Here is a 17,239-nt window from a genome sequence, read left to right on the forward strand (position 1 = left end):
TACTTGAGATCATTTATGTCGTGTTACTTTACCGGTTTAGAAACTTTCTCCCAAGTCTTCTTCAGTCTGTAAACGCTGCTATTCGTGAATGCTGCGCAAATTTGAAGCACGCCATTGTAATTGTGCAACACTCTGCAGATATCTGCTACCGCAGTCCACTTCTCGATCGCATCTACCCTCGCCGACATACTGGAACGTCGAATAATTTCGGAAACAACTAATCGATTCACTTCATTAAATCTCTTTGTCATTAGAAGAATGTGGGGAGCGCGAGTTGCTTTGTCTGCTTTCATCCACGCTTGACCAAGAAATTCTCTACACGGAATACAGAATAATTAACGGTTAATTCTTTCGGTAAATTAATAGGGGCATATTTCATATATTCCAACATCGAAGTTTGTTCTTGACCTTGACATGCGTTATATCAAGGTCACAACAGGTTGCTCAATTAGTGAATCACTATCATTCACACGATCAATCATGTTGCGCAAAATGCTCGATCGTGAATACGCTCCTTTACTCTACGGTGGTTGTATGTACGTAGTATGTATGTAGTGGGAAGAGGTTCGATCCCGATGGCGGGTTCTCGGAGGGGAATAAGGTGGGAATAAGTAAGTAGGAACTCACTGGCGTACGTCATAGAGGCGCTCGACACAGTCGGACATAGTGATGCCAGAATCGTGGGACGTGGTATTTTTCTGGGGACCCTTGTTCTTTTAACTGTTAAAAGAAACATGTAATTACGGAAATATTATGAAACTCACTCATTCGAAAGGGATATGAATATTTTATGGTCCAAGTACGTCATTTGTTCCGCAATGGACATCGCAGACAATGTTTCAATGTTCTCCTTGCTTGGTACCTGAAATCATATAAGAATCAATTAATGCATTATGGTTTTATAAAAGTTAAAATGAGAGAAACATTGACTTGGTCCGTGAAACATTTTTCAAAGTAAGAATATAAGAATCATAACATTAGGTTTTTTGTAATGTACACGTTTTCTTGTAGTTAATACCGGCTATTTATACACTACCTATTTACTATACTTATCGAATTTTACAATTATATAAATATTCTTCTTCGTAAGCGTAAGAATTGTTGTCTTACACGAAGAAAATATAATATTTCACAATGTCTTTATATGTATGTTCCATCATATGTATATTTAACATATATACATATACATATATTATACATACAATAGAAAATACAAGTATACCCGGTTTTGATGGTGAAATTCGTCCCCGGTGAGATTTTAATCGAGCTTGGACCATTCGATAGCCTACCCAAAAAGACCCCTGTTGCTTGCCAAGTTTCACCTCTAAATCTCATCGGTCATTACCGAGTTATCGAAGAAAATCGAAAAACTAGCTTTTAAAAAGAAAAGAAAAGATAAGTGTATCCCTAGTAGTATTTATGGAACACTTGACTTCTCATTAAAATGAAACCTTTTTTTCAAATTTCGAATGGTACAACAATTTGTAGAGATGTTTTTGTCAAATAATGGGTCACACACAGCCACACACACACACGCACACGCGCGCGCGCACATACACACACACACATCATTGCCAAAAAGTTATAGGGATTAAATTGTAAATCGCCCCTTATAATTTGATCACCCTGAACATTTTTAAGACGAGATTATCGAGGTTAGAGGATACGTACAATAGGAGGAATAAGAAGCTTCTTGACGTCGACCTTGCTGCTGTCCTGCTCTTCCTTAATAATTAGTCGAAGTAGTTGGTTCGCGATCTTATGTTCAGCTGGTAGTAGATGCGGACAGTAAATAATATCTTCCAGGAACTTGACCGTTAAACTTTTCAATTTCGGGTCAGACTCAAAGTCTTGAGCGTGTTTCGAGACCCAATGTCTTAGAACATTCAGCACACCCATCGTTGCTGCCGTCGATATGAACGACTCTTTTCGTCTGGTATTATACGATCCCCTTCGATTGCTTCCATTGATCTCGTCATCAAGGCAGTTGCTCGCTGCAGATGTTGCGGTAGCGAATGCGGTAGCAGCTATCGAGCTACTGCTCCTGAATATTTAACAGTAACATCATTACATATTTCATTCACACAATTTAAAATAGTATTTTCAATTTATTTGTGCAGAGTGTAGCAAGTTTTTTCTAGTAAACGCTATCTACACAGTGGATCCAAAAAGTGTTTGAACACTAAATTTCCGATCCTCGAGAAATTGTCTATATTTGAAAAAAAGAAAAATGATAGTACAACAATATACCTAGACTCAGTTTAAAGTTTAAAGCTTCAAGCCTCAACTTTCGCAGACCATCGTTAATTTTTTTCTAGGATATTTTCATGTTAATTTTAGTTGAAAATGCTCCAAATAGAATCGTCTACAATCGCCCAATTGTACATATCGGAATAAAACTGTATCAATGAAATGTCAGACAAAAATGAACGATAAATACAGTATAAGTGGAGGGTTCAAGATTTAATGCGAGTCCAGGCAAATGGTCGTACGGACTATTACTTCTAACAAAATTATTACAGTTAAAGTATCGTCAATTTCTCAAGATTGTGTATTTAGTGTTCTCAAATACTACAATATTTCGACCCATTGTGTACGTTCCACGAGTAAAATTAAGAAAAAAATATCATAAACATAAGCTCCTAAATATTAAGTGTATAAATGAATTCGTAGCCTTTTCTTCGCGAATTTTTTGATTATTTGCAATCCAATAAGAAATCCAAGTCTCGATCCTGGAGGATCAATGCTTCGAAAGTTATAAATGTTCAAAGTTGAGCGGTTTCCAGTATTTTTGACAGAGGTTGCGTGTAGTGATGGTCGCGCGCCGCTTATGCCTTATGCTTAATGTTTATGCTGCGTGTGCTGCGCTAACCTGTCAGAAACACTGTCAAAATCGCTCAACTTTAAACACTTTAATAACTTTTGAACCATTGATCATCCTCCAGAATCGAAACTTGGATTTCTCACATCTTCTCGTCCAAATCTACTGGATATATCAAAGGAAAAACGGAAAAATGTATAGGACAAAGAAAGAAATTTCTGGTTACGCAAGGAAAAGTTACTAACGTTATAGAGATGCATATCGGCGTTAAGATACTTGATAAGTAGACTGCTGATTTCTATATAAAATATAAATTTTCCAAGTTAGTTGTACGAAACAGAATTTAAATAAAATGTTCTTATTCTCTTAATTGTTTCAATAAGCCGAATCTAACGCAATATGTACATACGCAATACATATAGGTGTATGTAGAGTTCTTAAATTCTTCTAACGACTTGATAGTTTTGTACTTTAAAACGACTCAGTTTTATCATACATAATAAATGCATATACATATAAGATCCGCAGTCCGCTAATAAGTATTAACAATCCTCATACACATTCGTGATCGTAGTTCCATACGAGATTCAGGTGTGAACATTATGATCGCGAACACCAATTAACAGAAAGCGCTTAATAGGTGAAAACTATTTCTATTTCGTTTAGTTTGCTTTGCTTGTCATCTTTTAGTGTAGTGCAGATTATATGATAGTAAATTGTTTTTTCAATAGAAATAAAGTATAATGAACAATTGATTACATGCAGAAGTATGTATGTAAATAAACAATTGAATGTCATTCACGTGATAGAAACATTTATTAGAGTGAGAGAAGTACTTATCATTCATCTTGTTGAAATATTTATGTGAAAAATCCTTAAAATCATCTGTGTTATTCCCAAATAATAGAAAAATGAGAATCACCTAGTATTTATGAAAATATTCGTTTAACGCTTATAAATAATTACGAGTACTGGAACAAGTACCTGAAATTTGTAATATTTATTAAGGCCTTCATTTAGTTATATTTTATTCAAATGTGTATAGTATGGGCCCGCAATTATACAAAAGTAACGTTCAATAAATACGTTGGTTCATTTCACAGGACGAGATATAATAACTATACATACATACATATAACAATCCAATAGCTTCTTCGTTAAGAAATTTTTTACTAATTTTTATGTCAACTTTATCCACACGCCCTTTGCTTTGATTGTTGTTTAAAAAGTCCCATCTTCCCATTATAAGAGATTGCAATCCCGCGATGCGGGATCCCGCGCGTCATTAGTCCAGTCAACGAAAAATCGTAGAGGAAAATGGAAGGAACACAATTTTCAACTTTGGGACTTTGTTTGGACTAGTTAGGAGGTGGTAAACATACTAAAAGTCCCCACTCCTAGGAGGTGAGCGGGTGCAGGGGGCACGTAGAAGATCCCTTTTTCGGTTTTTCGCTTATATTTCGGAAACTATGTGCCCCCTGCACCCCGCTCACCTCCTAGGAGTGGGGACTTTTAGTATGTTTACCACCTCCTAACTAGTCCAAACAAAGTCCCAAAAATTAAAAATTGTGTTCCTTCCATTTCCTTCTACGACTTTTCGTTGACTGGACTAATGACGCGCGGGATCCCGCATCGCGGGATTGCAATCCCTACTTCCCATCTTCCCATCTTCGAGTTGATTTTAATATAATTTTTATTAGTGGATCATCACTATTTAGACAGTAGACAGCGGATTTTATGCATTTACGATAAAAATGGGTAGGTGTAATTTATAACGGTAATAGAACATTAGAAGAATTTAGAAATGCTGTTACATTATTTTCAACCTATTGTCTATATCAAGAAAGACAATAAATTTCTATTGCACTCCAGTTTGTCGTAATTCGGGTAGAAAATTGTTATTCTGCATAAAGATCTAAAGAGCATAAAGTCTAATTATCACCTGTGCTTTAAAATTTTTTCGTGCCAATCATGTTCCAAAGTTTTGATAAAAGTGAAACCTCGCAATGTCCCATTTTAAGTCCGAAGGAGGAGACTGCTGCTCTCTACTAAAACTCTACTAAAACTGCACATACTAAAAAATAGTATGCTGTTCCGATCTACATATGTATGTATACCTGTACATACATACATGTCACAACGCACAACCGAGAATTGACTTGGAATGGAAAATTACTGTAATATTAATTCTTCTTGTAAGGGATGAGTTGCAACAGCAATAATTTGCGACATTTATAGGTGTACTTACCTTTCCAAAATGAAAATAACTGTCAAATTCCTGTAATTCGAATAATTAAGAGCGCTACTATACACATTACCTTATTTTTTTAAATAATATATGAATTTAGTAAACGTATACGGAACAGTATGTAGATTTTATTTTATGATTGTATGTATGTATGTATGTATGTATGTACACATTGTACATACAATCGAAGGTAAGAAGAGAATGCAGTGAACGTGATTGCTGTTCGACTAGTTGAACATTTACAGTGCACGCTCGGTGAGTATAAACAGTTAACAATTAAGGGGGTGTACAAGTGACAGTTTTGCGATACACAGCTCATCATGCGGTACGCAGAACGGGAACAAATAAGGTCTTTCCAGAAACTGAAAGGATGTGACACTTACCAGAAAGATACAGGTCCAACGCTATGAGTGATACAAAACGACATATGAGATACAGTTGCATTGAAACCAACTAAAACATTATTTCGACTAGAGAAATCAGTTTTCATGAATTACTTAAAGGGTTACACACATTTGAACAGGCACGAAAGATAGATCTTTTAAAGATATGTTTATGTAAGCGAACGAACGTTATAGAAAAATGTTTAAAAATAATGATTGCGTATAGCGAAAAACGATTATATAAAAATATTAAAATTTTGACACAATTTTTTTACTATTTCTCATAACACATATGTATGTATACATTTCAATGACCGTAGTACTTTTTGTGACTTGCGAAACGATTTTTAAGGATAATTTCGCATTTTTAGTTGAAATGATCGTTGCGAACTGAATATTTCATGTTCATGTTTTATTAATTTTCTTCCGTCGTTTTTCTCAGAGAAAATTTCACAGAAATACAACAAACTGTTTGAAAAAATCTATTTTGCATCAATTGCTGTATTTCCGTAGTTTCTCAGAAATTTTTCAATGATATTTTCAAAAATTACCGTTTAAATTACATACTTTCGGTAGTTCTAAATGTAATACATATACCCAGACAGCCAAAATCCTTGATTGTGTCCAGGCCACAAATGCGCGTGTGGGCTCGTAGTGTTCCCCTGGACACAATCTTGGCACATGATGTCGTTGCCACAATCCGGGATATCGTGCCCAGATTAACGATCGGGCCGTTGTAAGATGGCAGCACATAGCCGCACTAACTCTTCCTTTTTACTTATTTTGTACGCATTCGAGGCGGGAAAATTAAATGATAGATTTTGTTTATTGTAGTATTTGTAGTAGTTTTCCTAGACTGCGGATCTTTATGCAAAATAAAAATTGTCTGCATCGATTGCAAGAGATAGAAACTAAATTGAATGTGACTCAGGGGAACGACCCACGGCCCACGAATATACCATCACTGGTCCCAAGTCCCAAACAGTCCCAAACCTTCGCGGAAAAAACCGTTACGTTTATTACTCAGGTATAGATCGTGGGGGAGAAGTAAAAGAACGACTGGCGACGAGAGCCCTTGACGAAGGCTAAATAGGCATAGTGGCTCTGGAAGTCAATGCGAGCAGATCGAACTGCACAGCGTAGAACAGCTTAGTACCGAGTGGACTTTTCTTTTCGATATAGTTAGTTTAGGTTAGCTTAGTATCGTTAGATCTTAAATAAAGTATATTTAATTTTACGTTATCTTACCCTTGCAATCCTGGAAAAAGGAGATACTGGAACTGCAGTTACTCGAATTAATATTCGGACGTTCTAAAACAGACGAGAACTTTTTTAATATTGTACTAAACGATTTGAACTTTTTGGGGAGCTAGAGCAATTAGTTTACTACAGGATGTGAAAAGAAATTTTTTCAAAAATTGCAATTGATCGGAATTGTATGGAAAAATACTAAGAGTTGCATTTTACAACTTTTTTATGTGGGCCCATATTGAAAAATTGAAAAATACGCTTCGTAGATCTGTGTCGACTAAACATATTTTGAAAATTTCGTCAAAATCGGTTAACGTTGTAATGAGCTACGTTTAAAACGTTTAAAAATGGTAAAAATCGCAGATTTTCAGCCTATGTATATCGAAGAATTCTTACATCTTTCAAGGCCTGTCGTGTTTTTCCCGCATCAACCGATTTCGATGAAACTTTCACAGTGCATATTATTTACGCAGGCCTAGAAAACGTACTTTTTAAATTTTCAATATAGGCCCGCACGAAAAAGTTGTAAAATGTAAGATTTAGTATTTTCTCTGCAATTCCGACCAAATGCAATTTTTGAAAAAATTTCTTTCCACATGATGTAGTAAACTAATTGCTCTAGCTCCCCAAAAAAGTTCGAATCGTATAGTACAATATTAAAAAAGTTATCATCTTTTTTAGATCGTCCGAATATTAATTCGTGTAACTGTACGTATTAGGGGATAATTAATGTATTACTAGTTTATTGATTTATGTGTAGGTTTACTCTTAATGTAACTGTAAAGATAATGGAACGGCGAGGGGGGAAGAAGTAACATAAGGAAGAGATAACAAAAAGGAAGAGAGTGCCCTGTATAACTCACGGCATTCGGCACATTAGTGCGACTGTGCTGTGCTAACAAATAAGATTGTCACGCCTTCCTTTTTAAATGAAATAAAATTTGATTCGTTTCTAATGAATATTTATGTGAGCATTATAAAATAAATGTAGCTTTTATATGACGAGAATTTTTTTTTTGCATAAAAAAGTAACATTCAATTTAGTTTCTATCTCTTGCAATCGATGCAGACAATTTTTATTTTGCATAAAGATCCGCAGTCTAGGAAAACTACTACAAATACTACAATAAATAAAATCTATCATTTAATTTTCCCGCCTCGAATGCGTACAAAATAAGTAAAAAGGAAGAGTTAGTGCGGCTATGTGCTGCCATCTTACAACGGCCCGATCGTTAATCTGGGCACGATATCCCGGATTGTGGCAACGACATCATGTGCCAAGATTGTGTCCAGGGGAACACTACGAGCCCACACGCGCATTTGTGGCTTCGACCCGCTTGGTTGTCTGGGTAGTGTTGTCTATACGTATACATATAATCTATAAGTTAAAAAAAACTTTCAGATCTAACAAGTTTCACATCTAACTTAACCCTTTATGGACTAGGGGTGTTTATGGACTACAGTAAAACCTTGATCTAACAATAAGAAAATGGAAACCGTAGAATCTGAGAGAAACGAATACAATATTCCTTCCTCTTTTCCTCTGCGAGCTCTGCGGGGCGCGGGCGTAAAGCGATACGGGGTCACGGTCACGGGTATATCGGTGTGCTAATCCAATTATGAAACTTTTTTATTTTTCATTATTTTTCTATAGGACTTTCATCAACATATTTGTGGTATTTTTATGATTAAAATATCACTAAACACGATATAATTTTTTCATCTGTATAAAGTGGTTCAATGAACAGTATGTAGTGCGCCTTTGGCCGCGCGGTCCACAAAGAAACAGTAAAACCACACGATCTAACAATAAGCAGCGATCCAAGGGTTTTTCTTACAATTAGACCAAGGCTTTACTGTACAGCAGAATACTTGTAGCTCGTTTGAAGCATTTCGATCTACAAGTAGTGTGCATCTACGTTGCAAATTTTGCGACGTCACTGTAGAAACGTTTACTGTTTCAAGCCTTATAGATCACGTTTATGCTACTAAAACGATGAAACGCAAAAATTGTATAAATTGTTTAAAAGTGTGGGGACACTTTTGAAAATGTCTATTTTTAAATTGTTACACCTTTCCTAAGCAATAGAGATTTTATACATATTTAAAATCTTTGTCAATTATTGAAATAATACATCTCGTGCGTTTGCGATTTATTAATTTCATTGCGTTAAACAAATTCTATTTGCATTTTGATAGCTAAGGAGTAAATGGGCCGCAACAGCGAAGAAATACATATGTATACCTAATATGTATACATATGTAAGTATGTATACCGAATAAAAGAAGAAACAGACATATGCAGATGTAATGTTAATCTGAAAAGAATACAATGTATATGTACTGCGTATACTCTAAAATAATTATGAAAATACACAGAAAGTTCTTCAAGTTTTATGTACAAAATAGTTGCGTGAAAAAAGGAATATTATAGACGGAAGAGAACACGTAAGTAAGTCATCGAGATAAAGCACTCATGCGTAATTAGAAAGTGAAAAATACCTTTATTGCAATAAACATTCAGTAGCAGTACCGAGAAACGAAATAGAGATAATTTTCATAATTTTCGAAAAGTACAAAAGCCTGTAGAAAATCAGTGTCTTAATGGATATTCGAGGCACACGTTCAATGGTGACGTTAAACATTATTTTACGGTAATATGTACCGATACGACACGCTTTATTGTTCTCGAAGTAGTGCGTCTCCATTGTCCTTCTATCGAACGAATTACAGTAGAACTTCGTTAGTTGCAACCCCATTTATTCTACGGAATCCTCGTTCGTTGCATACTAACGAGTCTCTCCGCTAATTCTAAGTAAGTGTTTAACGTTCTGGAACTCGTAGCGACTACGTAGAAGTAGAAACAAAGGAAAATTTACACTACGAGTCGCTATGATTGGTTACACCTGTTTCGTTGAATAGCCTCGATTTCTGCTCGCATTTTCGGTCACGTTTCGTGCAACGAGCGAGATTCTACTGTATAACAACTGTTTGTAAATTTTCCTCGACGATACGTCACGCGAGGCGAGTAGTTCTCTTAATTATAGTCTGAAGAATAGGAAAACCGCCGAGATTGATCGACATGCGCACTTTTCGCGATGCGTACCGACTACCGACACATAAATGGAAACATTCAAACACGTCAGGTATACTCGAACGAACCTTCGTTGACTTTGCCGGGAACTGGTTATCACTACCCCAGCCTTAGCCTTGTCATTCTGCAGGATTCCCGGCTGCGAACCCATTTCTGTTTCTTGGATCGATCGCCTGTTCACCATAAAACTCTAAAACGGAAAAGAAAAATGTGTTTCTCTTTATATGTATTACACATGATTGAGAATACGTTGCATCGGAGCACAAGCTTATTATCTTATTTGTATCAATGTATTGTAGTAAAAGGAATTTTAGTTTATTGTACATACACTGGTGATCGTAGAAACAGAGCCGCTTCTTGCAGTAGCCGCTGGAGCGGAAACAACCGACGCTCTATGTTGGTAATAATTTACATGGTACTGTTTCTGCGGTACTTTTTCCGGGGATTGAGGCCGTGTTGTCGAGCCAGTAATCTCGGCTTCTGCTAGCTGTGGTTTGTCTTTCTCTTGTCTGCTTGCGTCTTTCTCTTTTTCAGCTGTCGCACCATGTTTCGCCAGGGGAGTCGGAGGTGTCCTCAAAGGGGTCCCCACTGATTTCGGGGTCTTACAATTAGCTTCCGAGTCTTCGTACGTGAATTGTACGTCTAAACATGTGATTGGAAATCGTTACTCTATGGAAGAAGAAATAGGTTTCGTATGCAGTAAAAAATTGTTTTCGACAAACTTGCAGGCGGAATTCCATATAACAAATCGAGGGAAAAACGAGGGCGGTTCATTCGCACTAATTGTAACAGCGGACTTTACCTTACTTTACCTTGCTTTCAGAGTAAATATTGTCACACAAATATTGTCAATATTGTCAAATTATTCTAAACACATGCAACTTGATGTTATATAATATTGAAATTTAAATAAAATTTGGTTCTCCCTCCTAGAATAAGGTTTACTCCGCTTTTTCCCGATATTTACTCTTTTAGAGCAAGATTAGTTCGCTTTTAGTGCGACCGATCTGCGGTCTACACGAGGACAGGGTCTGTCCTCGTTTTGCCCTTGATTTCACTTGGACTTCCGCCTGCATCTGCCATGACCATAGGCTCGAAATATGTCGACAAGGCTTGGTGAGAAAATTCATAGCAAATAGGGACCAAATTCTGCTTGAAGCATGTTCTTGGCACCAAAATGTCCGGTTTTTACGCGACGTACGATTACAAACAAGCAGGTTTGGCTGACTGGGTAACTTTTGGGGTAGATAGGATTTGGCATACACAGGATGGGGAGCTGGTCCTGTGCAGAGTTACCATATTCTAGTCCCGCCAGGCCCCTTATCTTACCCTTCCTTCCGCCCCTCGTCCAGCTGCGCAGCGAAGCCCGCCTTTGTTTTCCCCACTCTTCCCACTAACTTCCCACTTTTAGTTAGCCGAGTTATTAGCAATTTCCATTGATTTCAAAAAACCATTGTGACGTTGCAAATGTCGTGACGAATCAAGAGATGTCTATCGATTCATGATACAGAAAGTAGGTCTTTCCAATTAAAAAATCCAAGGTGACTTTGAAATCTTCGCTATGCCTCCACCCACGCAGAAAATGTTTATGTCAATACGCCACGCCCCCCCTCCCCACCGCCATCCCGGTTTTTTTCATATTAATTATTACAAATAACGGGAATATTCAAGGGGTCGATATTGTTATTATCAATTGATAATATTATCATTGTACCGTCTTTCAATACTTCCGTTGCGACCGGCGTATCTGTCTCTGAAGAGGCACCGCGGGAAAAGGTCCCTCCATCTTGAGGACTTGATCCGGAGCCGGAACCGGATCCAGTTGATCCAACTAATGTAACGGAACTCAAGTTGCCAGGCGAAGAAGGAGCACTTACTACGGTATTATCTGAAACCACGAGGGGTATTGTAATTAGCCTCAGATTGTGAATACTTTTTGGCACACGGAATAAGCGAGGTTCTACTGCATTTTGGTTTCGTAACGGTATTCTCTATAATAATGGATGCATTTCTCTACATACATTTTTCCAATGGTACAGTATGTTATGTACTCTGACTATTCGGTTTTATCGATAGCATATTTTTACCCGTGAGTGTCTCAGAACTCGACGAAACGTTAATAACTTTGGGAATAGTCAAATGGCATCCATCTTCCTCTTCTATCTTGGTTTCTTCCTTCTTTTCTTCCTTCCTTTCATCCGTCTCATCTAGATCCGCTTGAATGCTGATCTTGCGTAGCATAGCCGGTGATTGTGGCTCGGTGGAAGATTGTATAGTTGGACTGCGTTTTATAATCGACGGAGCTTCCGCGATCATACGTGTCTGTCTGTCTTCTTCTATTAAGTAAGTAATTTATAGAATGTAAGTTCCAGTAAATAAATAGTTAGTATTGTATATTATACACATAATATGCATTGTATACAGTCTTGTTAAACTGCGCGACAATACTATGAGACACTACAATATGTATGTATACATACAAGAGTTTTGATCGAAAATTTGATTTCTCATATCTCAGAGCAAAAATTTCTTACTACGCATAGAAAAGTTTAGCCACATATTTAATATTAAATTCTTAAATATCAATTTTAATAAATTTACCCTTCTTAAGTCCACTCTTCCAGACACCTTTCTGAGCGAGGGTGTATCCCTTGGAGAAGTCACAGGAACTTTGACTCTTTATTTCACTGATCTCAGATTCATATCCTAAACAGGTGAAAAAATAGTTTAAATATTGTTTTCAGAATACAATATTAACATAATTTAACATTGTCAGATAAATGTATAATCTAGGAAACGCATTTAAAAACAGAACATCTAAATAGTTCATTTGAAAATTCCAAAATTAGCAGACTTCTTACAAAGGAATTAAATAATCCGTAAATTGTAATTGTTTTTCTACTGTGTACATACTATAAAATGGGGGATTTCAATAGTAGTATTAGATAGTTTGATTTTGTGTGCTATTTTCTGGAATTTTAAAATGAAAAATACAATTTAAATGTTATAATAATACAGTTTTCTTAACGTTCTCGTGTGCGTGATAAGTGATAACTATGACAGATATGAGAACGTAACTACGATAGAATAAAACTGTAAAATCTGTTCATGATCTATCGAAATGACTCGTGAATTTGTGAGAAGCCAACTCTCGTTCCAATTAATTTCATTTTCTGCTTTGTTCTTTCCTTTATCGAGTCTGCGTGTTTCGAGTTAAATAGATAATTATGAACAATATAAAGCATATTTTGCATTATCTCATATCATAAAATATCAATTTCGTGATGATACTACCAATATGCTAAATATCGTGAACGTTATACATAAATATGAATAACAGTACATATTGATGAAAGATATACATAGGTGTATGTACGTCGTTTCTGTGTTCAACAAATACTTTTTAAGGAGAATAGTTACAGCACAAGTTAGTACAAACTGATAATGAAATTATAAAATATTCTACCGGAAACGGAACTTCTTCTTCTGTCATGAATCTGTAACTGTGTATCTGCACCAACTCCCAATACATCCAAGGATCTAGAAACATAATTTATGACTGTATCAAAAACAATATAGACGTATGCAATAAATTGTTTTTCTAAAAAAAGTGGACATCAGTTACAATCATAATTAGACTGCAGAAATAAACATTTTTTTTGTTGTATCAATCAATCGCAAGGAATAGAAACCATACAGAGACTTCCTTTCTTATTATGTTAAATATTTATAAAAATCCAATAAACTAATTCAAGATATCGTAGAAATCGTTCGTTACATTGAAAAGTTTTAATTCTTGATTAAGTTCGCATAAAAATTTTTTGCTTTCTATTATTATACATAGGTGTATAATACATAGTATACATACAATTCAATGATACACAATATTGTACAAAGTTGCTATTGTACCTTCGCTTCTTGAAAAAAAAGAACTTTTATATGAATAAAATTAAATCTGTTTGTGTACTTTTCATCTTGTGTTAAAGTTGTTCACAGTTGTACTCTGAATATATCATGTTCCAAGGCAATCCAAGGTATCGAATAATATTACCGCAGTTGTATAATTCAATAGTATTACCAAAGCTCCCATAAAAATGTGCATAACGGTGCATAACGATATAACTATACGTATACTTACTCAAAGGAGCCTGTGTGTAGGTCAGAACCCGGTGGTTCGGACTCGTAGAACACTTTCTTGAGAGCTTCCAGTACTATAACACCATCAGTGAAAACTCGATATGTCAACAGAAATGTATTTAGGAAGTCTATGCTGAGGAAGCGTAGGTCCGTTAGTTGCTGAAGCAACCGTTCAGGCGTAGCTGACCGTATGTGCGGTATTTTACGGGAATTCAGTTTTCTACTAAACCTAATGTCTACATCATCCTTAAACAGGCTCGGATCAGTTTTGATCGCCTGTGGCATCGTGATGGAGCTGTTGTCCGACAACGTTGGACAAAGCAAATGGTCGCTGAAGTGGATGCTATCCGTACACTGGGTGAAATCGCTGATCCAAGCAGCTTTTTCCTGTGTACATACAATCGATTCCAATTGTCTATGACTCTAACTACTTATTTGTCTTGCCAATCTTTCCTTACGTAACCAGAAATTTTGGCCTTTCTCCTATAAATTATTGCCTTTTTCTAAAGGTTATCGAGTAGATTTGGACGAGCAGATGTGAGAAATCCAAGTTTCGATCCTGGAGAATCAATGGCTTAAAAGTTAGAAATGTTTCAAGTTGAGCGATTTCCAATGTCTTTGACAGGTTAGCGCCGGTCGCGCGCCGCTAGGTGGCACCACAAGCACGCGCTCTCAAGTTGATCACGTAGATCAGACATGGCCAGAAATTGCTCAACTGTCAATTTCTCTCTCTCTCTCTTCTCAGGATCAAAACTTGGATTTTCTTACATCTCTTCCCACCGTCCAAATCTACTGGATAACATGTGTGTGTGTGTGTGTGTGTGTGTGTGTAATCGAATTATGTACCTTGTAATTATACCTGTACAATAATTCGTTAAGTAATAGAATTGTAATCGAACACAACTCTGCTCGTACCTAATGGTCGCTGGCGAGTGGTTGGCAGTGCGCAGTGCGTAACGGTTTTTTAAAGAAAAGTTTGCCAAAAAGTCAATCAGCAAAAGTATAGAAAAAAGACGAGTGTCAAGGATACCTGTAAAGTAGCAGCAACAAGGTGCACCGTTACTTGAGGCCCACCAAGCTTCAGGTCGACGATAATCTTAAAATCACGATTCTGGAGGTGACTAGTCGTATTTGCGCTTGCACTTCCACTGTTCTCGCTGATTCCGCTGGACATCGAACATACTGACAGTTCTATAATCAGTTCGCAGTCATGATAATAATACATTAATTATACATATATGTATAAACTTTTAAATACTCCGTTACACGACGGATCAGCCAAAGCGTAAAAAGCTGACGCAGTTTCGAACTGAAATAATCTATATACAAGGTGTTCGCGGTAAGTTGGACCAGTGTTACTCATGTAAACGATACAAGTATTTGAAAAAATAGTGAAAAAGGAAGAAAAAATAGCATTATTTTTATTTAATGTCGTATGAAAGCGTCGTTTAAGACGAATTCAGTCATATGTAACACCATGACTGCTAATGTCATACCCAGCACAGATATACGTGTATGTTGCGGCTACAAATTAATATAAGACATATCGTGTTGAACATGACTTCCATTAGGTAGAACAGGCCTCGGAAACTTACGGCTCGCCGCGAGCCTCAGACGACTCCTACTGCTACATTCTCCCCACCAAACTCCTGCGGAGTGTAAGAGGTTGGAGGATTTTAACAGTGTATACAGCAGGCATGTTACAGTCTTTTACCACCAAAGGCCTCATTAAGTGCTATATGTATAAATTAATTCGAGGACCGCAATAACACGTAAAAAAAATAATTTACATAAAAAACACAACAATATTTAAAACAAGGGAGATATATCACCATTAGGGTGATGTAGCTTTCCATGAATTCCGATCTCAACGATAATGATAAAAAAAATATCTTCTTCTATAAATTATATACGTATATACGTATACACCTAGATCATGCTGTGTAAAAGTAGCAGTAATGAATGACGAAGATTGCAAATAGCTGGTGAAGATGGAATTAATAAGCGTTATACAATATTAACGGTAATGTGATTGAATTACCATCGTCATCCGTGTTTGCTCCTTCGTTCGGATCCTCGATCAGCACTGCTTCAGACAATGGTATCTTGCCAATTTGGGGAACCAGATTCAAACGGCCGTCGTTATCTGACCGCGTTGTTAGCAACAAATGGTTTGAGAAGAGAAAGCACTGCCTAATTGCTTCCTTATCGCCTTTGCCTCCGAAAGTCGCACTCAATCTACTTCTGGCTCCTTTTGGCTTATCTAAAATTTGGATAAGCGACCCTGCAAAAGATAATATAAAATAATACGTTTATACCGCGTTCTGCTTTTTTTGATTGATTTTCTGTTGTTCGTAGAAATACGAATTCCGCTTGACTTGACTTGACTTGACTTCCAGAAACCAAAATTTTTTATGTCTTTTATTTTATGTAATCCTGCAGATTTTGGAGAGAAAATGTCCAAAATCCAAGTTTTAATGTTAGGAATTCACTCGTTCAAATTAGGTATGCGTGAATGAAATAGGTGCGGCAAGTATAAAAGTTTAACACCATTTCATCAATTGGAAGATATGGAGACACTTTTCATGGGAAAATGTTTGCATGGTGGCCATGCAATCCAGGCGTCTATACGTTTATATTGGAACTACGATAAACAATCGGAGCGACGATGAGTGCGAAGAGTGAAAATACTATACTTGCTATTGTATAATATTATAATTGTAACATTTACATTGGAGCAACAACGATCAGAGCAACGCATACACAGTGATTAGCGATACATTAGACTTCTTCGCTATCATCGCCGTGCAATTGAGAGATTTAAAAAAATTATTTTCTTTACTTACCTTATTGTACTCTCTAATCTTTCCTCGCAAGAAATAAACTTGTTACAACAGTTACAGCACTTTCTTTCAATCTTATTTCTTTTTTATCTTGGACGAAGTGTAATCTAAAACTTTCTATTTTCATTCGCATAAATTCGATAAAAGTTTGTAGATGGACTCTTAGGATATTGTATAAACTATAAACGGTAAAACTCTCCAAATTCGTATATTTCCGTATTAAAAGGACGCACACAATGTTTATGTTTACTGCGTAAATTTGTTCCGGTATACCATATTGCCAAATACGATGATAATGATAACAACTTTTCGGTATCACTCATCTTTGCAGGACCTTGCAACATTGAAATTCTACTGTTCCCGTATATATAGCTTCACTAGAAAGTACAAACACACCAGAGATAACAATTTTTAGCAGGTTTCATCGTCGCTCTGATCGACGTTCCCATAGCTTTTATCGCA

At 36.5% G+C, this 17,239-nt stretch overlaps 1 protein-coding gene across 8 annotated transcripts in view; it reads right to left on the reverse strand.

The window, feature by feature from the left end:
- LOC143215895 (ras-specific guanine nucleotide-releasing factor 2) overlaps positions 1-17,239 on the reverse strand; it is a 64,941-nt gene that overhangs the window by 7,343 nt on the left and 40,359 nt on the right. For 6 of the 8 annotated variants that reach the window (XM_076438500.1, XM_076438493.1, XM_076438495.1 and 3 more), the window contains 13 exons: positions 15,976-16,218; positions 14,965-15,125; positions 13,936-14,321; positions 13,264-13,337; positions 12,399-12,503; positions 11,885-12,133; positions 11,512-11,685; positions 10,126-10,439; positions 9,866-9,987; positions 5,453-5,473; positions 1,672-2,044; positions 765-862; positions 33-315 (listed from right to left, as the gene is read on the reverse strand). In XM_076438500.1, the coding sequence (XP_076294615.1) occupies positions 33-315; positions 765-862; positions 1,672-2,044; positions 5,453-5,473; positions 9,866-9,987; positions 10,126-10,439; positions 11,512-11,685; positions 11,885-12,133; positions 12,399-12,503; positions 13,264-13,337; positions 13,936-14,321; positions 14,965-15,125; positions 15,976-16,218 (2,603 nt within the window). The remainder of the gene's footprint in view (positions 1-32; positions 316-764; positions 863-1,671; positions 2,045-5,452; positions 5,474-9,865; positions 9,988-10,125; positions 10,440-11,511; positions 11,686-11,884; positions 12,134-12,398; positions 12,504-13,263; positions 13,338-13,935; positions 14,322-14,964; positions 15,126-15,975; positions 16,219-17,239) is intronic. The other 2 variants (XM_076438498.1, XM_076438499.1) reach the window with 2 other exon arrangements.

This window comes from Lasioglossum baleicum, chromosome 14, assembly GCF_051020765.1.
Source record: "Lasioglossum baleicum chromosome 14, iyLasBale1, whole genome shotgun sequence".
NCBI lineage: Eukaryota > Metazoa > Arthropoda > Insecta > Hymenoptera > Halictidae > Lasioglossum > Lasioglossum baleicum.